The following is a 22,493-nucleotide window of genomic DNA, read 5'->3' as shown; positions in this document are numbered from 1 at the left end:
AATGCAAATAAAGCATTAGGACCAGATAACCTGCACCCCAAGGTACTTAAAGAACTCAGCCAGGTTATAACGAGACAACTATTCCTAATTTTTAAAGGAATCCATAATGACTGGCGGAGGGCTACGGTAGTACCGATATTTAAAAAGGGGTCGAGATGCCAAACTGGGAATTACAGACCAGTCAGTCAGTCTTACGTTGATAGTTTGCAAACTGTTAGAGGCAATTATTAAGGACTACTTAGTAGAATTTGTTCAGGATAATGGCATAGTAAATGATAACCAGCATGGATTTAGGAAGGATTGTTCCTGCCAGACCAACCTGCTAACTTTTTACAAAGGGGTAAGTAGAGATCTGGATGGAGGGAGTCCAATGGATGTAGTGTATCTGGATTTTTCAAAAGCATTTAACACGGTACCACATAAACGCTTACTACACAAGCGTTTATGTTTGAAGCTCAATGTCTATGGGCATAGATGAAATGGTGTGTACGTGGATAGAGAACTTGCTACAGGAACGTGTACAGAGAGTATCGATAAATGGCACCTTTTCAGACTGGTCTAGGGTCATGAGCGGTGTGCCTCAGGGTTCTGTGCTGGGCCCCATGCTATTCAACTTGTTTATTAACGATATTGGGGAGGGCGTGAATAGCCATGTTTGTGTGTTTGCTGATGATACCAAAATCAGGAGGGTAATAGACACGGACTTAGACATTATAACATTACAGGAGGACCTGGATAAAATAGGGGAGTGGGCAACTGCATGGCAGATGAGGTTTAATGTCGATAAATGCAAAGTAATGCACTTTGGAGCTAAAAATAGGCAAATGGGCTATACAATTATGGGTATGCCACCAGGGAAGTCAGAAATGGAGATTTGGGGGTCATTGTAGACCACAGACTGAATAATAGCTTGCATAGCCAGGCTTCTGTAAACAAAGCAAGTAGAGTCCTGTCCTGTATTAAGAAAAGGATGTATTGCAGAGACAAGTCTATAATTTTACCACTTTACAGATCGCTGGTTCGGCCTCATCTGGAGTATGCGGTCCAGTTTTGGTCACCAATCCACAGAAAGGATGTCCTGGAGCTGGAAAGAGTCCAGCGGAGGGCAACAAAACTCATTAAGGGGATGGAGAACCAGAGCTATGAGACAAGACTACTAAATTAAAATATGTTCACGTTGGAAGTAAGGAGATTAAGGGGGGATATGATTTTCATGTACAAAATGTTCAATGGTGACAGCAACATTAGCAACAAACTCTTTACGATTAACCCCATAACAAAGACTAGAGGCCACCATCTAAAATTAGTGGAGAAAAAATTTCAGCACAAGGGGCGAAGGGGGTTCTTCTCAGTTAGAGCGGTTAGGGTCTGGAACTCGCTGCCACATGCAGTGATTTCAGCTAAGAGTGTGGAATCATTCAAGAAGCTCTTGGACGATATCCTTAGAGACCATAATATACAGGGGTACAGGTACTCTTAAGAACAAGATCACACATGGACTCATTCACACGCACACACCAGCAGAACTATATACATACACGCAATAGGTTGGACTTGATGGTCTTTATTCAACCTCAAATACTATGTAACTATGACAATTTTCCAAGATATGGGATGAAAACGACTTTCCCATTGTTAATGCAGGGGATGTCAACCACCATAACAGAGGCATCTTGGCCAGGGCACTCAATCTGATAATTTTGTCCAATAATAGAGGAGACTTATCCACGCTGTTAGGATGTTCCTCTTTAAAGTCCTGGACTGGAACTAAGCAAAAGATATGGCTTTGATGGTTGACCCCATTAATCCCAGAATTATCATGCAGATGCTCAGAAAGGAACGGCAACAGGATCAACGCTACCGAACTTGATCCCTTAATATCAATATTTTATTGAGGAAGGAACACTTTTGCTTGAAGGGTATCCAACAGAAGACCCAAATACCCCAAGCGATGTGACGGAACTAGGGACAACTTCTTGATGTTCCCAATCCACCCAAAGTCCTCTATTGTCCTCAGCATCGTATAGACATTAAGCTTCAAAGCAGGAAGAGACTGTTCTCTAGGCAAAAGGTTGTCTACGTTTCATATATTCAGAATGCCCTTGTGATTTACTTTTGTAAAAACCCTTTGAGCTGAAGCCAACTCGAAAGGAAGAGCCACAAAGTGATAATGAAGGTTGCCTATTTCAAAATGAAGGAAATGCTTATGAGCTGGAAATACAGGAAATTGTAGATACACATTGTTTATGCCTATGCAACCAAGAAATCTAAGAGGTGTCTTCCAAGCAAATGGATTCCATACAGAATTTGTGAATATGCACAAATACATTGAGTGTTATCAATGCAGAATCAGACAGTCTCCCATTGGGTTTGGGAACCATAAACAGGTTTGAGTATAAACCTTAAAAACGGGAATAACATCCGGATCCAACAGACCTTGAAATGCACCAATAAAAGGTTCATCCGTTGCTGCCAAAACAAGGGGAGCTGGAACGTAATGAGGAGGAAAAGGAAGATGAAAATATATTCTGAAATTTGAGTTTCACACATCTCTGCAAATTCCATCAGGTTCCCCCTCCAGCAGATATGGAAAAGGCGGGGGCAGATTTTCATACTAAAGCGGACTTTTTAATTGCTAAGGACATCTAGAGGGTCCAAAGGTTTGCAAGAGTAAGACGTCTTTTGAAACTGGGAACTAAATAAAAGTTCTATTAAAAGAGGAAAATCCTTTCAGAGATACTCAGGTTTATGTGAACCTAGACTAGTTACAGAAGTAGGAATAACAGCAGAATCCTCTCATTTTAAAGAGAAACGCACAGCCTCAAATAAGAAGACAACTTTTCGATCCTGAGTGAATCACAGCCCAGCTACTGTATCAATTATATGGCATAGTGTTTATGACAAGAACATACCCTGTTTCCCCGAAAATAAGACCTAGTACTATTTTTGGAATTGCTAATATATAAGACCTACCCCAAAAATAAGACCTAGTTGTGACCATTCACAGGGCCGGTGGTGGCATAAGAGGCATAAGAACTTGAAGAGCCACGGGAGAGGCAGGAGAGAATCAGCGGTGCCAACGAAGCCAGCGCTAGAGGAAGCAGAGCCGCATAAGCCGATGCCCCCTCTATAGCGCCACCTCCTGTCACAGGCGGAGTGATACCAAATGCACTCCGCCTGTGAGGAATCGATAGTGAAAGTGCGCTTCGCTCATTCTGGCCAGCGATTGGTTAGCAAATTGCTCTTGGAAAGGTACGGCACCCCTGATTGCCCTGATCACCATATTTTTGTACATGAATACATGTAGACTTTTCTACATGAATAAGTGTGGATTGTTGTACATTAAAAAAAAAAAAAGACCTACCCCGAAAATAAGACCTAGTGTATTTTTCTGAGCCAAAAAAAATATAAGATAGTGTCTTATTTTCAGGGAAACACAGTATTAGATGTATGAGCTGAATCTGTGTGCTTTGTTCCTTAATCCAAGGCAGGAGAGTGTGTGCCCCTGGCATCCAGACAAGTGTTAGCAATGTGTGGCTGCTGAACTTTCACGAGCGCTGCCGCTCCTTACTACGTGAAAACTACGCCACCAATTTACAGGGAAATGGGAAGTCAGTTTCTTTTTCCCAGTAAGCCTGAGCAGAAATAAAGAGCAGAACTCCCCATGTGACTTGAGAAATACATAAAGTATAACATGTACAGGTCACTAAACAACACCTAAGAAGCCTTGAAATGTAAAGGCCACTTGTGACTGGAAGAACCAGAAACATCAGTGTCACCAATATAAATCACAAATATCACAAATTTCTGAGTAAAAACAATAGTAAGACCAGTAGAAAAGGAAAAATATTCACTTTCACACAGTGCCCTACTAATAACAGTTTGTTCTGACAATTCTGCCTCAGATTCAGACATAAAAATACTCACGACTCTTGACCAGTGTGAGATAAAAACATGAGGTACCATCTCCTGCAGACAGCAGACATTTTGAAGATTGACTGTGTAGTATTAAAAATCAGGAACCAGAAAATGTACCGCGTATGCTCTCACATGTGCTGTAGATAAAAATCAAATTACCAAATCAAAGTCCCGGCCTCTTAAAGAAACGACAGGAAACTGAAATGACATCAGTCATACTCAAAATCAAAGCACTTAGCCAAATAGCAATCTAAAGGCACACAGCCAAAGCAAAATGAAAAAGAGGGAAAATACCCAACCTTATAAACATGAGGCAAATACATTTTTCACTCGCGACTCCACGGTCCTGTTCCGGACATAACAGGAATTCCAAGGTTAGTACTAGCCTGACCGATAAATGATGAAAACAGGAATACAGGACCACACCAGGACAAGTCATTAGTACTGAGAACAGAGACAACCTGCATCTTGAAGACCAGAGAAGCTCTCAGGATTTAACATTTTCCGGTATGAATCTCTGTCAGGTTAGCTAGTGAGAACTCCCAGGATTTATTATTATTCAGTATGAACCATCTAGCAGCCCTTTAGCAATAGAATCAGAGGAGGAGACATCCATTCTCCTGAGGACACAAGGCAAAATTGAGTTGGGAGGCGTTATATCCTTAAAGTGAAAGGCTTTTTATTTGTTTGCCTAGGTTCCATTTCTCAGCAGCATAACCCTGTGTCTCAGAATTCTTCAGAGCTGTGTCCCTCAATGGAAGATAGAGAAAAATCACTTTCACACTGTGCCTTGCTAATGAAAGTCTGTGATAAAAATTCTGCCTCAGACAGATTCAGACAAACAGCCATGACTGGCGTAAGGAACAAAATAGGGTACCGCAACCACCTGATGCAGAATGCAGACCAATCCAAGAATGGCTGTGTAATAATAAAAAAAACAGGATATCTCTGTTCTCCCCAATAGGCAAACTGAGGGTAAATAAGAAACAAAAAGGAAGCAGAGTCAAAACTGCACCATTCCACCGTACCTCTGATAGAAATGCACTACAAAGCTCTGAGAACACCAGAAAATCAGACTGCGTATGTTCGCACATGCTCAGCAGATAAAAACAAATGCATCATAAAATCAAAGTCCAGACTTCTTGAAGAGACAGCGGGGAATTTAAAAAAAACTAGTCAAACTCCCTATAAAAGCATTTAGCCAAATAGGAGACTGAAAGCACAAACCCAAAATAAAATAAAAAGGAGGGATAACACCCAAGCTTATAAACACGAGGTAAAATATTTTTATTAACGACTCCAAGGCCCTGTTCCCGACATAACAGGAATGCCCAAGTAATACTGGCCTGACCGTTAAATGATGAAAAGAAGAACACAGGAACACCGAAGGCAAAGCATAAGTACTGAGACCAGAGACGACTTGCTTCATGACCACCGCAGGACGAAGTATAAGTACTGAGACCAGAAATGACTTGCTTCATGACCGCAAGAGAAACTTCCAGGATTTAACGCATCTGGCATGAATCTCAGTTTTGTCAGATAGCTGGAGAGACTCCCAGGATTTAATTATATCCGGTATAAATCCACTAGCAGCTCTCAGTAGTAGGACTTTTAATGAAGAAACAAAATAAACTAAAATAATAAAAGCAGAAGTGAAGGAGACATCCATTATCCTGAGGAAACTGGCAGGTGTGAGGGGGTATGTCCTTAAAGTCATAGGCTTTTAATTTGTTTGCCTAGTGCCCATTTCTCCTACAGGCGGTAGCAGCATTACCTATTGTACATCTCAGAATTCTTCAGAGCTGTGTAGAGAAAAATAAATGTAACCCCTTAGTGACCAGTGACGTACATAGTATGTCACTGGCGGCAGGACTCTGTTTACATTTGTAAAGCCAACTATCGGCTTTGCAATAGAAGGGATTCTCGCGACTCAGCTGCCGCCAGATCGCTTCTACGGTCCGGGAAACTGCCCGCCATTCGGTTCGCCATGTTTCCCTGGCTCCGCTGCCCCTCCTGGAGCCCCGGGACTGGTGTCTCTGTGTGAAGCTGGGGAGGAGAGCGGCGAACGTCCGTTCACCGATCTCCTCCCCGTTCTATGGGACCGGGAGCGACATGTATTGCATCTCTTCCAGTTCCATAGCGGTCTGCACTTCAATAGCTTATTTAGAGTGTAAAGGTGATACTAGGGGTCTTTTGGGCCCCCAGTATCACCTTAAAGAGTACTTGTCACAACCGATCTGCTATCACATGGGGGGCTTGTAAGTCCCCTATGTGATAGCAATTAAAGTAACAAATAAATACAGTTTTTAAAAAAAGAGTGTCAAAAGAAATAAATATAAAAATAAACAATATTTTTTTTTTAAGGTCCTCAACCCACGCAAGCACGCCCATTTTCACGCCCAGAGTGAGAGCAATAATTCTAGGGCCAATATTTATGCGCATCTCTAAACTGATGACCTGTAGAGGCTTTTAAAGCGTCACCTATGGACTTTTTGGGGTACTGAACTTTGTCGCCGTTTCACAGTCGCACACAATTTTTAACATGGACATGTTGGGCATCTATTTACTTGTTGTAAGCTCATCCTTCATATTTTATTAAATGGGTATTTTATTGTGTTTTGGGGCACAAAATGTAACTTAAGTGCATTTTCCCTAACTTTTTGGGTTTGATAATAACTTGCGCTAATATCTGTCAGGAAGCCAGGGACGTCACCTCCCCCCGAGGCCAGAGGGTACCAAGTAGGGTACAGACCACCCTTCCACACCCACGTGCGCCCCGGCAGCTACTGCGCGTGCCGCGCGATGGGTGCACGTGCCCCCCGGCAGCCCGCGACGCGCGCGCAACGCGCATGCACCTGTTTAGGCTTCAGATGTGGGCCTTGCTGGGGGAGGTTCCCCAGCCCACACACACGTTCCGCCTGCCATTGGCCCTCGAGAAGGGGTGGACCCACATCCCCTGGCTATAAAAACCTGGTCAGAGCCCTGGCTCAGTGCTGAGTTATTCCACCTTATGGTGTGACATACAAAGCTTCCTATGTGCCTTGCTACCCGTTTACTGAACTTCCTGCTGACTTCCCGTGTACCGACCTTGGACCGGCCACCGTCTCTGACCCTTTGCTACCCGCCTCGACCTCAGATCTTGCTCGACTACTCCTGTAGATTATCCCTTGGTACCTCGCTTTCGGATCTCTCAGGCCGCTACCTGCCAGTGGGTTCCCTCCTCGCTGCTTCCCTTCAAGCGCACCTGTCAGCGCTTGACAATATCGTGCAAAAAAAATATTTGCAACTGCCACCATTTTGTTCTACAGGGCTTTTTTTCTTGGCTTTCAAAAAATATATGTTTGGGGGTTTTAAGTAATATTCAGGCCTAAAATGTGGATTATAACATGGGTGCAAAAAAACAGGGGGGGAAAAGGCCTTGGTCATGAAGGGGTTAAAGTTAATGGCATCTCTTACCTCCAAGTCACTTTCTTTGGTCCTCAACTCATGTTTGCTTTTCTTTATTGCTTCTAAATGAAGGCGGAGCTTTTCCTCGTAGTGTTTCTTATGCCGCTTACAGTATCCTACCTCCAACTCCACCTCATGGAGTGCTTCCTGCAAAAACAATATTAGAAAAAAATCAGCACTGGACAAATTTAACCCTTTCGCTGCCAAGCCCTCCGGAACATTTTTCAAATCAGCTGGCCAAGCCATTTTTGAATTTTCTGCAATTTTTTCCTAATAACTAACACACTTAAAACATTACAGATGCAGACTTATCTTTGCAGCTGGCAATGGAAGAACATGGCCAAAGGCTCTATAATTTTTGTCTGCCAGTTCTTGAGTCAAAATGAGTTTTGCCCCCCAATTCCACATCTGAAATAAATCTACCAGCCAGAAACTATTAGTTGCCTGTCTTTTGCTCTGACCGAGGGAAGTATGCAGATCAGGAAAGTTGGAATAAATTCAGAACTCTGCCTACTTCTTCCAGGTCAGTGACTCAAAGTACATGACAGCCAGGCCAATAGCATATGAGGTAAGGTATGGCAGCCTCTATGTTTCCCCTATTTACAGTTTTCCTTTATAAACTCCTACAAATAAAACAACCTGATAATGCTGTCCAGGAAACAATCCAACAATGCTCATGTTAGATATCAAGATGTAGAGGCTTTTTACACTGTAGGGGATTGAACCTAATTTCAAACTGTTTCTGTGCACTCTTTCATGTGACTGGATAATACAGAAAATGATTACTTCAAGTCATTGTTGCAGGGGCACAGGGAATGTTTTGCTTTTGTATTGCGTGAAGCCTTTCCATACACACCTTGCTTTGAAGCTGGTTATGAATTGATGAGTACGTTTGCCATTTGTATTGCCCGATCTACCACAGTTCTCACTGGTTCCACCCGCCGACCTCAACATTACCGTCTCCTGTAATGATGTGAAGATTGGCAGGAGGAACCAGTGAGATCTGTGGAGGACCAAGACATCAACCATCCCAAAAGTGTCATTTTCTCTGACTTGGGCAGAAGATTTCTAAAGACTGGAGAGATATTTGGCAGCGCAGACAGAGGGAAAGGTAAGTACCTGCAGCCTTTTTTACAGGTATAGCTTATTGTGGATATGTGTCCTATGGCTTCTAAGAAGGCAAGAATCTTTACCGTAGGTTCACTTTACTTTTTCATAAAAAAAAAAACTAAATAAAAACAAAAGTGCCATAGTATATACCTTTACCGGATCCTTCCACTCAGACACAGAATTGATTTTAATTTTTATCTCAACATACTGCCCCTCGGAGTTCAAAAGCAGAGATCTGAAATGTTCCATGCGCTCCCGTTCCTTCGCCATCTCAAGTCTGTCATGCTCATTCTGGCTCTTGTTCTCCTGTAATTCACTTTCCTGTTACACAGAAAAAATAAATCCCATGCTGGAACCACCAAAACCCATTCATTGTAAAAGCATGATATATGCAAGAATAGTCCGATAAATATATCCAAATCTAGCTGTGAATCATTAACATTTGACACATAGGGCAGTTTCATAATAGCACATATCCATATCTGCTTTCCGTTATCTTCGCTTTGATCTGCATTCTACACTCCTTTAATAAAATGCAGGCTGTGGTGTGAAATCAGTGATGCTCACTGCAACAAAGCAGAGAGAACTCAGTGAGTGGATGAGATTAATGTGACTTTAAAAAGTCAGATCACATGACCAGGATCTGCTTTTTTTAACAACTTTTTCTCCATACATGTACAAATGTGTGTGGTTTTTATCCTGCAGTTGTATGGTTTGTAGAACGGCCATACTCTGCTGCTTTTCAAATCGTGGACATGTAAATATGAAAAGGTAACACTGACAAGATATGATTCTTTTGTTCCTGATTGAGAGTTATTTGCATATAAAATAATCATCTCACCAATGTTGAAATGTCAATAGAAGTCTGCTCCTCTACACTTTCCAGATCGGCTATACGAGCATTAGCTTCTCTGAGCTGGCCCTGTAACAATACAAGAAAAAGTAAGAGTCACAAATCATGAATGGATTTATATTCTTTACTTCCATATTACACCAATTCTCATTTACTACCCTCCTTGTTATTAAACAAACAATGCAAAAATGACTTTCCCCGCTAGTCAGCTCAGATGATTCAAAAACATCTGACAAGCGTTGGAAAGACTAAAATAGTAACAAGAATAGAATATAGAAACTACAAAACCACCACAGAACATATAATAAGAATCGAAGATGTCAGCGTTCACAGGACTCAATATCAATAACTTTGCTTCTTAAGGGCAGGGACCACAAGGTGTCATGAAATTGCTGCATAACCCCTTCATGTACACTTTTCTATGCTAGCCTGAAATTGGAAGCATTTTCTGAAATGCTTCTAATTTCAGGCTAGCATAGAAAAGTGGCCTTCACTTTACAGTTCTAAAGTTTGAACTCCCCTCACCAGAAAGTATCAATAAAGGACTAATTTTCCATGGGGTCATTGGTTGGCATTGGTGTGCCCCAGAGTTCCATCCTGGGGTCATTGCTGTTCAACCTGTTTATTAGGATATTGGGACTGGGATTATTAGCAATATTGATGTTTTCGCTGACGTTACCAAAATTTGTAGGGTAATAAACTCGACAAAGCATAGCAATAATACAGGAGGATTTACATGACAGATGATGTTTAATATTAAGAATGGTAAAGTTATGCACTTTGTAGTTAAAAATACACATGAAAGCTATTAATTAATGGGCATTCCACATGGGGGAATCAGAGGTGGAAACAGATTTGGCAGTCCTAGTGGACATTTGCCTTAGTAACAGCATGCAATGCCAGGCTGCAGTAAATAAGACAAGCAGCGTACTATCATGCATAACAAAAAAAGAGAATGTACTCCAAAGACAAATCTATAATTCTGCCTTTTTACAAAACACTGTTTTGGCCTCATCTTGAGTATGTGGTTCAGTTTTGGTCACCGATCCACAGAAAGGATGTCCTTGAGCTGGAGTGAGGCCAGTTAAACACCCAGGCTCTTCTACTACAAAGCCATGTCGTTGTCATAGATGCAGTATGTGGTTTATCATTGTCCTGCTGAAATATAAAAGGCCTTCCTTGAAAAAGACGTTGTCTGGATGGGAGCATATACTGCTCTAATACCTGGATATGTCTTTCAGCATTGATGGCACCTTTCCAGATGTGCAAGCTGCCCATTCCATACACACTAATGCACCCCCATACCATCAGAGATGCAGGCTTTTGAACTGAGCGCTGATAACAAGCTGGAAGGTCTCTCTCCTCTTTAGTCCAGAGGATGTGGTGCCCATGGTTGCCAACAAGAATGTCAAATTTGGATTCGTCTAACCAGAGAACAATTTTCCACTTTGTGACAGACCATTTTAAATGAGCTTTGGCCCAGAGAAGACGGCGGCCTTTTTGGATTATGTTCAGATATGGCTTCTTCTTTGTATGGTAGAGCTTTAACTTGCATTTTTGGATGGCACGGCAAGCTGTGTTAACAGACAGTGATTATTGGAAGTATCCCTGAGCCCACGCAGTGATGTCCATCACAGAATCATGCTTGTTTTTAATGCAGTGCCGCCTGAGGGCCCAAAAGATCACGTGCATCCAATATTGTGTTTCGGCCTTGTCCCTTACGCAGAGATTTCTCCAGATTCTCTGAATCTTTTGATATTATGTACTGTAGATGATGAGATATTTAAAAGTCTTTGCAGTTTTACATTGAGGAACATCATTCTGAAATTGACAGATTGGTGAACCTCTGCCCATTTTTACTTCTGAGACACTCTGGGGGGAATTTATCAAAACTGGTGCAGACAAAATCTAGAGCAGTTGCCCAGGGCAACCAATCAGCTTCTTTCTTCAATTTGTTAAGCTAAGATCTCTAAGATCTGATAATGAAAGTGGGATGCTGATTGGTTACCATCCACAGCTGCTCCAGATTTTGTCTTCTGATAAATTCCCCTCTCTGACTCTGTAAAGGTGCCCATACACCTTACAACCATCGCAATACTTTTGTCTTGCAATGGTTGTAAGCTAATTAAAAGCTTGTACGAGCTGCCCATCTTGGACAGGCAGATCGTACTTGCGATCATCGCAAGCCCGCCCCCCTGAGGGGCGGGCTTGCAATGACTGCAATGAGGGGCGCGTTTCCGATGACTGCAAACGGGCAGTGTGCGCGTGCACACACCGGCCCATTCGGCAGTTGTCGAACAAGCAGGCCACTAACCCACCGAGAATCGTATGATGCACTCAAGCCTTACATCACCAAGTGCAAAGCAAAGCGTCGGATGCAGTGGTGTAAAGCACGCTGCCACTGGACTCTAGAGAAGTGGAGACGTGTTCTCTGGAGTGACCAATCACGCTTCTCTGTCTGGCAGTTCGATGGACATGTCTGGGTTTACCATTTGCCAGGAGAACGGTACTTGCCTGACTGCATTGTGCCAAGTGTAAAGTTTGGTAGAGGGAGGGGATTATGGTGTGGGGCTGTTTTTCAGGGGTGGGGTTTGGCCCCTTAGTTCCAGTGAAGGGAACTCTTAAGGCATCAGCACACCAAGACATTTTGGACAATTTCATGCTCCCAACTTTGTGGGAACAGTTTGGGGATGGTCCCTTCCTGTTCCAACATGACTGCGCACCAGTGCACAAAGCAAGGTCCATAAAAACAAGGATGAGTGAGTTTGGGGTGGAGGAACTTGACTGGCCTGCACAGAGTCCTGACCTCAACCTGATAGAACAACTTTGGGATGAATTAGAGTGGAGAGTGCAAGCCCGGCCTTCTCGTCCATCAGTACCTGACCTCACAAATGTGCTTCTGGAAGAATGGTCAAACATTCCCATAGACCGTCTCCTAAACTTTGTGTACGCCTTCCCAGAAGAGTTGAAGCTGTTATAGTTGCAAAGGGCGGAGCCAACTAAATATTGAACCCTACGGACTAAGACTGGGATGCCAATAAATGTGCGTGTAAAGGCCAGCGTCCCACTACTTTTAGCAATATAGTGCACTTGGCCAGCTTTTTGTTGCCATCCCAACTTTTTTGTGACGTGATGCTCCCATCAATTTTTTCTTAAAATGGTACATTTTCTCAGTATAAACATCTGATACGTTTTCTATTGTGAATAAAGTATGGTTTTATGAGATTTGCAAATCATTGCATTCTGTTTTTAGTTAGATTTTACACAGCGTCCCAACTTTTTGGGACGCTGCTTCCCTATTTATAATGGTCTGGCCCGCTAGCAACTTCAGCACAAAATTATAGCTAATTAGCCTACAAACGCCAGGTGGTCATAATAATCTGGCCACTCAGTGTATCTATCTATCTATCTATCTCTCAATTATATATATAACTGTTTACCACGACAGTAGAAGTGATTTGTTTCTGAAGATACGGGTAAACAACGCGATTTAACAGCCTTTGAACGTGGGATGATTGTTGGCGCTCGGAGCCATGGAGCGAGTATCAGCAAAACAGCAGAATTCGTTAAATGTTCAAGAGCAGCGGTTGTTAAAGTATTTAAAGGCTGGACTGTCAGCCGAAAATCTGGGTCTAAACGTGTGAATTGTGGCCGTCAGCGACTAGTCAATGTTAGGGCAGAACGGAGAGTGGCAAGACTGGTACAAGACAACAGAAGGGCAACAGTGCAGTGTCAGATTCCTCGCATCACCTTCCAACATCTCGTGGCGTCACGAGGCGGCCCAACGAAGTCATCTCGTGGCCCAACTAAGTACTGATGGAGTGGTCATAATAACCTGGCCACTCACATAACATAACATAACATATATATATTATAGTGAGGAAAATAATGATTTGATCCCCTGCAGACTTTGTAAGTTTGCCCACTTGAGCAAATGAATAAATTTTTTTAATATGTGTATTTTAAATGATAGAGACAGAATATCAACCAAAAATCCAGAAAAAAACCCACATGATACAAATATTATAAACTGAGTTGCAGTTCAGTGAGTAAAATAAGTATTTGATCCCCTATCAACCAACAATAATTCTGGCTCCTCCAACAGACTGGCTATGTGGTACACAGATTAGTTCTGTCACTTTAAGAAGGTGCTCTTAACAACAACTTGTTATGTATATAAAAGACACCTGTCCACAGAATCTCTTTCTTCCATTCAAACCGCACCACCATGGGCAAGACCAAAGAGCTGTCAAAGGACGTTAAGGACAAGTTTGTAGACCTGCACAAGGCTGGAATGGGCTACAAGACTATCAGCAAGAAGCTTGGTGAGAAGAAAACAACTGTTGGAGCGATTATTCGGAAATGGAAGGAATACAAAATAACCATCAATGGCCCTCGGTCTGGAGCGCCATGCAAGATTTCGCCTCATGGGTAAAGATGATCATGAGAAAAGTGAGAGATCAGCCCAGAGCTACACGGGAGGAGCTTGTGAATGATCTCAAGGCAGTTGTGACCACGGTCACAAAACAAACCATAGGTAACACAATACACCGCCATGGATTGAGATCCTGCAGCGCCTGCAAGGTCCCCCTCCTCAAGAGGGCACATGTACAGGCCCGTCTGAATTTTGCAAATGAATATCTAAATGATTCAGAGAAGGATTGGGAGAAAGTGCTGCGGTCATATGAGATACATTATGCTTTGGGGTTGTTTCTCTGCTAAAGGTACAGGCCAACTTTGCCGCATTGAGGGGCCAATAGACTGGGCCATGTATTGTAATATCTTGGATGAGAACCTCCTTCCCTCAGCCAGAACACTGAAGATGGGTCGTGGATGGGTCTTCCAGCATGACAATGACCTAAAACATACCGCCAAGGCAACAAAGCAGTGGCTCAGGAAGAAGCACATTAAGGTCATGGAGTAGCCTAGCCAGTCTCCAGACCTTAATACTATAGAACATTTATGGAGGGAGCTGAAACTTCGAGTTGCCAAGCGACAGCCAAGAAACCTTAAGGATTTAGAGAAGATCTGTAAAGAAGAGTGGACCAAAATCCCTCCTGAGATGTGTGCAAACCTGGTAACCAACTACAAGAAACGTCTTACCTCTGTGCTTGCCAACAAGGGTTTCTCCACCAAGTACTAAGTCATGTTTTGCTTGGGGATCAAATATTTATTTTACTCGCTGAACTGCAACTCAATTTATAACATTTGTATCATGTGTGTTGTTTCTGGATTTTTGGTTGATATTCTGTCTCTATCATTTAAAATACACCTATGATAAAAATTATAGACCCTTCATTTCTTTGTAAGTGGACAAACTTACAAATAATTATTTTCCTCACTATATATTAATAGACATACATACATACATACATACGACATATATATATATATATTACAGACACTATATATAACTGTATTTTTGTCCACACTTGTTGTGTTATTTAAAAAAAAAAAGTTTGCTTATTTTATTATATTGGAGTTTTACAATTCATAATATTTTGAATCCATTAAACTAATTATAATGTCTAATATAATACATACAATTATTAAAAAAAGATGGGAAAAGTTTGGGCCTGAAAAATTCTGTTGCGGGATGCGAGTTGTGGTGACATTCATTTTAATGGCTCCCCCAAACAAACCTCACGCCCACACTGGAGCGCACAATACTGCAATGACATTGCAAAAATTGTGCATGCAGTTTAATGCTAAAATAAACTTTATGTTTTTAACACTCCATTGTGTATTTTATTTTAAAAAAAAGATGGTATTTTGTATCTATTTATTCAATCAAAAAAATAATCGGCCAACTAATTGATTATGAACATAATTGTTAGTTGCAGCCTTAGTAAATATATGTGAAATGTCATGTTATATTCTCAGCACAACTGATTATAAAAGGGACATGCAGCAGGATGTAGGCACGTATAAAATGTGTAATTCATGTGTGTCACCCTAATGGGGAACACAGTCCCTATGCAGGCAGGATCACAGATGCAGCACAAACAGTTATCACAGTTGCAGAAACACAGTGACCACATCAAGGCAAAAAGTGAGTGACAAACATTTTATAGCCCAGGCACAGTAAATTACAGCGCTAAGGACAGAGCAGAGCCCTGCTGGTGAGTGTACATCAGTGAATGCGCTGGAAGCTGGCCACAAGTAGTAAACATTTAATACTCATATGTATTATTTCATATTTACATGACTATAAATAAAACTGCTCCGCAACTTACTTGTATCCTTTTCTTTGTGTCATGATGCAGACGTAGAACGTCTTCATTTTTCCTGATGTCGTTGTCTAAGAAAAAACCCCTTTGATGGACTGTGGATAATTGGGAGGCCAAATTACCAATTTCTCCTTCCAGGTGACTGCAGAAAACAATGTATTAAAGATCCATTAAAAGAAGCATCATAAAAAGTGATTGGTAAAGATTTGGTTTTATGTTACTATCAAAAAATATCCCTAGACCCTAATCATGAAACTAGCAGCCTTGTAACCAGATACTTTAATAATCCCATTGTTCATATTACCTAAAGGTCTAATTAACCCTTTCCCGACCAAGGCCTTTGTTTCCATTTTTGCACACATGCTATAATCCACATTTTAGGCCTAAAAAAATCACTTCAAACCCCCAAAATAGTATATATTTTCTGAAAGCCACCACCCTGTAGAATAAATTGCACTCTTGTTAATTTTGGTGCCCGAAAACACAGCAAAACACCCATTTTGTTGTAAAATATAAAATGTGAAGTTATAACAAGTAAATAGATACCCAACATGCCCAGGTTAAAAATGGTGTGCGTCCATGAAGCTGTGACAAAATTCAAGACCCTAAGAAGCCTAAAACCACGTTTTAAAAGCCCCCACAGGTCATCAGTTTAGATATACGCATAAATGTTGGCAGTTGAATTATTGATCTGACTCAGGTGTGCGTGGCAATACCCAACATGTGCAGCAGGACCAACATTTTTGTGCGTAGGAGCACCCAACACGTGTTTGTGTAAATGTGCGCATGCGCTGGGGCACTTTAACAACATTTTAAAAATTATTTCTACATTTATTTTTTTAAACTTTTTATTTTTACTTTAATTGCTATCCCATAGGGGGTCTTACAAGCCCCCCATGTGTTAGCATATTGGCAGTGACAGGTCCTCTTTTAAGGTGATGCTGGGGGTCCAAAAGACCCCCAGTGTCACCTTTCTACTCTAAATAAGCTATTGAAGTGCAGATAACACTTCAATAGCTAATTGCTGGGTTTCAGTAACCCAGCAATGACAGCTATAGGACCAGAAATGATGTATTCCGCGTCGCTCCTGGTCCCATAGAGCGAGGAGGAGATCGGTGAACGGAAGCCAGCTTTACAAAGGTAAACAAAGTCCCGTCGGCCTGAGTCTGTTTACAGGGCCGTGCTGCCCATTACATACTAGACAAGTCTGTGGCCTGCAAAAGGGTTAAAGAAGAACTCCAGGGAAATAAAATGCTTACCGCTGCAGTGGGGTTAACAACGCAGTGCTAGGGTTAAGCGCTTGTTTGGTCTGGGGGCGCAAAAAACAAAAGCATTATTACTCTTCTGATCCTCAGTCCCTCCAGGCTGCTAGAGGGGTCCCCACAGACTCTTCTCCCCTGGGCTCTGCACCTGCATTAGATGCAAGGTTGCTGAGGGACATTCCACAGCCGGAGCAGAGGTGAGCCCAGACCAGCACAGAACAGATACCAGGTGAGTAAAACTGCTCTGAACCATAACTTCACTACAAGGATATGTTTTTTTTTTTCTACACGGAGTTCTTTAAAGGGAACCTGCTCCAAGCAAAATACTGATTTGCCATTGCTGCCTTCCCTCTGAAAATGCTAGCTTTCTGGCTGTCCGTCTACTATTTTAACCCCTTGCTGACCGGGGTGTTTACACCCCCTTCCCATCCAGGCCATTTTTCAGTATTCAGCGCTGCGGTACTTTGACTGACATTTATTCCGTCATGCAGCGCTGTACTGAAATCACTTTTATACAATTTTTTGGGGACAGATAGAGCTTTCTTTTGGTGGTATTTAACCAGTTGACATCCGCGGTGTTAAACCCCCTTCCCATCCAGGCCATTTTTCAGTATTCAGCGCTGCGGTACTTTGACTGACATTTATTCCGTCATGCAGCGCTGTACTGAAATGAATTTTATACCCTTTTTTGGGGACAGATAGAGCTTTCTTTTGGTGGTATTTATTCACCACTGGGGGTTTTATTTTTTTACTATATTAAGGAAAAATTACCGAAATTAAAAAAAAAAAACAGTTTCCCCTATATTAAATGATAAAACATTTATTATTACCCAATTTTTTGGTAAAATATAAAAGATGGGGTCACGTCGGGTAAAAAGACACTAAACATGTCAAGCCTTAAAATTGCGTGCGCGCGCGAAACCTCAAAAAACGATAATACCCAAAATTGGCCTGCTAGGGGGCGCGCGCGAGCAGAAAAAAATTGCCGTCTGGAGACGGCAACCCGCAGATGCTGCAGTGCCGTCCGTCCGTTTTTTTACTACGGGCGGATGGCAAGAGGTTAATCATCACTGGGATTTTATTTTTGACTATATAATGAAAAAAGTCCTGAAAATGTTGAAAAAAACCTGTTCTCCCTACGTTATGTTATAAAACATTTATTATTACCCAATTTTTTGGAAAATATAAAAGTCGGGGTTACGTCGGGTAAATAGACACCAAACATGTCAAGCTTTAAAATTGCGCGCACCCGCGAAATCGCAAAAAACTACCACACTCAAAATTGACCATAGCCGACGCTTTAAAAGCTTTTACCGCTCATCAGTTTAGTGTCATCAGTGATTGATGACCCTAGAATTATTGCTCTCACTCCGACATTCGCGGTGATATGTAACATGTGCGGCGCAATGGATGTAATCGGCGTTTACATACGTAGGCGGGCTTGACGCATGTTTGCGTGTGCATGTGGGGGCGGGGGACTTTAATTTTTTTTTATTGCTTTGATATGCGATTTTTAATTTTTACATTTTTTTGTAACAAATTTTTTTAAACCTTTTTTTTTTCCACTGAACTTTATTGCTATCACATAGGGAGCAAACAAGCTCCCTATGTGATAGCCACATTGCAGTGACAGGTCCTCTTTATGGAGACATCAGGTGTCTTTAAGATCCCTAATGTCACCTAGGGACCCCCAGAGAAGCTGATGAAGCAGAGACCTGCTTCACCAGCTTCTCTACGATTTCTGTACCGGAGAGTGACACTGAATGCAGGAAGTGATGTAATACACATCACTGCCTGCATTCAGAAGAGATCAAACGGAGGTAAGCAATGGGTTCCTCAGGAAATATTTCCTTTAATATTTAGGTCACAAATGCATTATATCAGGGCTCAAAATTTCAAGTTCTGAGCTACTAGCCAGGCCTTAAGAGTTACTCGCCACCAGTTGCCCCACCTAACCCTTACCCTGCCCGTAACTCCGCCCCTAAACACACCCTCTTAAATAATCTTATGATCATTCTTACCTTATGATAGTTGCAGTTTGTAAATGGCAGATTAGGGATTCCTGCTGCAGGAAAACGCAAGTTCCTGATGCAGGAATCCCTAATCACACCTGAAATATACTGTAGGTGTGAATGGGGCCTAATATACACATACACTAAAACACAATAATACACTTCTCAGCGTTACACCCCCCCCTCCCCCCTTGCTAACAATCCTGACTGTTGCATTCCATCAACCCACCAATCAAGGACTGCTCCCCTGAATAAAACCCTCACCTTAACTTTAGCTCCAGTATTTCTAATTCACTTCCACCGTCAACACTATTAAAATTCTGTGGCATAGTATTTCACCCCTGCTTCATACTTCTGCAGCTGTGATCCTCTACCATAACAGACCTGTGGGGTCTGATCGTTACAGTTACACCTCCACCCCGCACAAATATAATAATAAAATTCCCCCACACACATAAAATAATACGCTGCCCCTATTAACCCCCCACACATAAAATAATATACTCCCCCCTTATTAAACCCCCCCACACACACATATAAAATAATAATGGTTATCTGCTGCAGACCTCACTAATACATTCTTTCTTTCGGCCGGAGCTCAGAACTGTCGGAGCTCCGGCCGAAGGAAGCCAGAGCTAACAGGAGCTGCTCTGAGGTCTGCATCCGACACAGATGCAGACCGTGGAGCTGCTCACCCAAGTCAGGTGAGACAGCGCGCCTGACATATCAGCTGGCTGCGGGCGACATAGTACCGGCTCGCGGGCCGGAGTTGGCCCGCGGACTGGTACTTGGAGACCCAAATTTCCACTCGCCCTCACTTTATTTTTACTCGCCAAATGCGAGCAGGCGAGAGGAAATTTTGAGCCCTGCATTATATGACATATCCACAAACACAAACAAAAACCAATGATGTACCCACCCGATCTCCATTTCCACATCTCGGCTCAGGTATCTGGCTCGGTTGAAGTCTGATGAATAGTTTTTAAACACTTGGTCTCCATCCGCAGTAAAAGCTTCTCTACAGTTTCTAGGTGGTTGTCTTCTCTGCATCACATCTCGAGCCTCACTGTTATTCTGATAACAGATCATCAGTACAACATTGTAAACACAGGCATTTCTTTTAAATCCTATACATCCTTCCTTAATAATATAAGTATATTAATATGTAAGTTATAGTTTTGTTTTCTTAACACACTTTCACCTCCATTGAGGATAATTCCCAAGTGAGTTAATGATGGATTTATAGTCAGAAGAAAAGGTGAACACCATCCAATGTGAGAGCCAGGTTTTCCTAAAGGCCTCCTCCCTACGATAGAGAGTTGCTGTTAGATCTTGCATGGTACAAAGCCCTTGGATCTTACGAAACCAAAGAGCAAGGGAAGGAGGAGAGGTCTGCTTCCAGAATGGCAGACACGCTCCTGCTGCATTAATCAAAGGTATCAAAAGGGATCGCTCCGGCGTCTTAGTATACCGCGAGCTGTAGCTCGCGGTATACTGAGCTTAGGGTAACGGGAGGACGCTAGTTTGTGTCCTCCCGTTACCCTAAGGAGAACTATGGGGAAAAACACTGACCCCATAGTTCTCCTTTAATGTCTCCATATAGGAAAGCGGTTTTAACATCTATGGGTTTCAATTGCATGCCCTTCCCAGCTGCGATGCCTAGGAGTGTTCTGATGGTTTATTGTTTTACGACGGAAGCAAATGTTTAATCGTAGTCTTCTCCAAATTTCTGGGAGTATCCCTTGGCAACTAATCTGATTTTGTATTTGAGGATATTTCCTTCTGCATTAAGCTTTACCTTAAACAGGGGTGTGGAAATTTTTGAAAAAACTACTTGTCCAAGGACTAAAGCGGGGGCCCGATCTACTTGTCCCTCATGACAATCTACTTGTCATGATACAAAAAAATGAATTCTACCCAAACCGTATTTAGCAGTGCCAAGAAGAGTTTCTCATTGGTCAGTGGCGTCAGGTGACTGCGCTGACCAACGAGTGCTTGCAATTTGCGAGCGAAATTCAGAATACATGGCACAATTACAGATAGTACACCCATATTGGCGGATGGGAAGGACCGTACCCTGAAAGGTAAGTAAAGTGGGAGGGGGCCAGATTTGAGCAGGTAATTCCATCTTTCCAAATTACTTGGGAAAGTGAATTTACCCTTTAGGGCTGGTGCAGACTTGGGCGATCGTGTGCGGTTGCATGCAGCAGTTGCCACGTGGCCCCATTGATTTCAGTGGAGTTACATCCGTGTGGCAATTACTGAAAAAAGGTACATGTACCTTTTTTCGCAACACGCACCATGCAGTGTTTTCAACCGTGATTATGTCTGATTGCACGGGCGGTATTGTGGCGGGAAACCAGGCATGACTGGGGTGCCATTAGACAATAATGGCACGTCAGTGCGATCGGCGGTGGTATGTGATTCTGTGACCGCTAGGCCATCCACACGATTTTGTGCACAATTGCCGTGCGGTAACGGATCGCCCACTCCAATCACACACGATACCCCATGCATGCAGATGGTGGGTGCAGCTGGGTTTTTATTTAATTTTTTTTTTAAACTAATGTAATATTGGTTATTTTTAATTCTCATTTATTTTAATTTTTTTACTTTATCAACGTTTTATTTTTTCCATTTTTATGTATTTCCATTTTTAATTGTCATGTATTTTTTTACTTTTTTTTCCCCACTTAACTTTATTGCTAAAAAAGCCCCTGTGTGAAAGCATTTGGAGGTGACAGGTTCTCTTTATTGACCCTGTCCCCTCCAACACAGGAGTTCTAGCACAGTACTGTGCTCGTTCCCCTGTGACAGGAAGGCTGCATTCCTGTATCACTGCACACACTTTCTTTGCTCCGTGCTGTAACCTAATCTAATTTGCCTTGTCCCGGGTCCCACACAAGAGGGGGGGACCCCGAAGACCAGGGCAGAAAAGAAGCCAGCGTGCAGCCAGAGACAGCCGGGAGAGGTACAGAGATAGATAGATAGATAGATAGATAGAGAGAGGAGAGGGAGGGAGGAGGAGAAGGGAGGGGGAGCGAGGGGAGTGAGATTCAGGCTCGTTACAGAACCACTTGTACGAAACGGCTCCCACGCTACATTTAGCCGTGCTGCTTGCCCGCAGCCGTGCTAAATGTAGAAAAAAACGACTCGCCCGACGCCCGGAACTGCCTGTCCCGGGCGTCGGGGCGATAGGAATTCCACACCCCTGCCTTAAAAGTCCATTCGCTTCCTATAGTTCTGCGATTGGGTGGAAGCTCAGTGAGTGTCCAGGTTTTAATTTCTTGGAGTGATCTTATTTCTTCTGCTGCTGCCTTTCGCCATTGATTGGCTTTGCGTTTTGGTAATTTTCCATGATGCGCCTGCAGTTTCCTTGGTACTTAAGCTAATTTTCCTTTAGTGTATTCTAGTGTTAGTTCCTGCTCAGGTCTGGTTTCTAGAGTGTTAATAAAAGCACTCTTTGACTCTGGAAGGCTGCATAGCAGTACCGCTACCACATGGTTAGCTTTAACTTCTTTTCTTATGTGGAGGAGCTGGTCGTCTTCCACTAGCAGACTTATAATTGCTCCAGCGTCGCTGCCTCAACAAGCCACATTTCTTGAGAGTGGGTCAGAGGCTCCAGGAACTTTGTCAGAGCAGTCGCAGGGGGGTGGAATGG

General features: G+C 42.6%; 1 protein-coding gene across 1 annotated transcript in view; it reads right to left on the bottom strand.

Moving 5' to 3' along the window:
• Positions 1–22,493, bottom strand: part of LOC108803560 (structural maintenance of chromosomes protein 6-like) — a 100,347-nt gene that overhangs the window by 36,350 nt on the left and 41,504 nt on the right. Inside the window, exons 15-19 of the mRNA XM_018575395.1 lie at positions 19,752–19,906; positions 15,565–15,700; positions 9,317–9,397; positions 8,626–8,796; positions 7,375–7,512 (exon numbers count right to left, since the gene is read on the bottom strand). Coding sequence (XP_018430897.1) covers positions 7,375–7,512; positions 8,626–8,796; positions 9,317–9,397; positions 15,565–15,700; positions 19,752–19,906 — 681 coding nt within the window. The remainder of the gene's footprint in view (positions 1–7,374; positions 7,513–8,625; positions 8,797–9,316; positions 9,398–15,564; positions 15,701–19,751; positions 19,907–22,493) is intronic.

This window comes from Nanorana parkeri, unplaced genomic scaffold (genome assembly GCF_000935625.1).
Source record: "Nanorana parkeri isolate BGI_ZX_2015 unplaced genomic scaffold, ASM93562v1 scaffold53, whole genome shotgun sequence".
NCBI lineage: Eukaryota > Metazoa > Chordata > Amphibia > Anura > Dicroglossidae > Nanorana > Nanorana parkeri.
The sequence above is the reverse complement of the archived record's forward strand: the minus strand, read 5'-3'. Positions and strand labels throughout refer to the sequence as shown.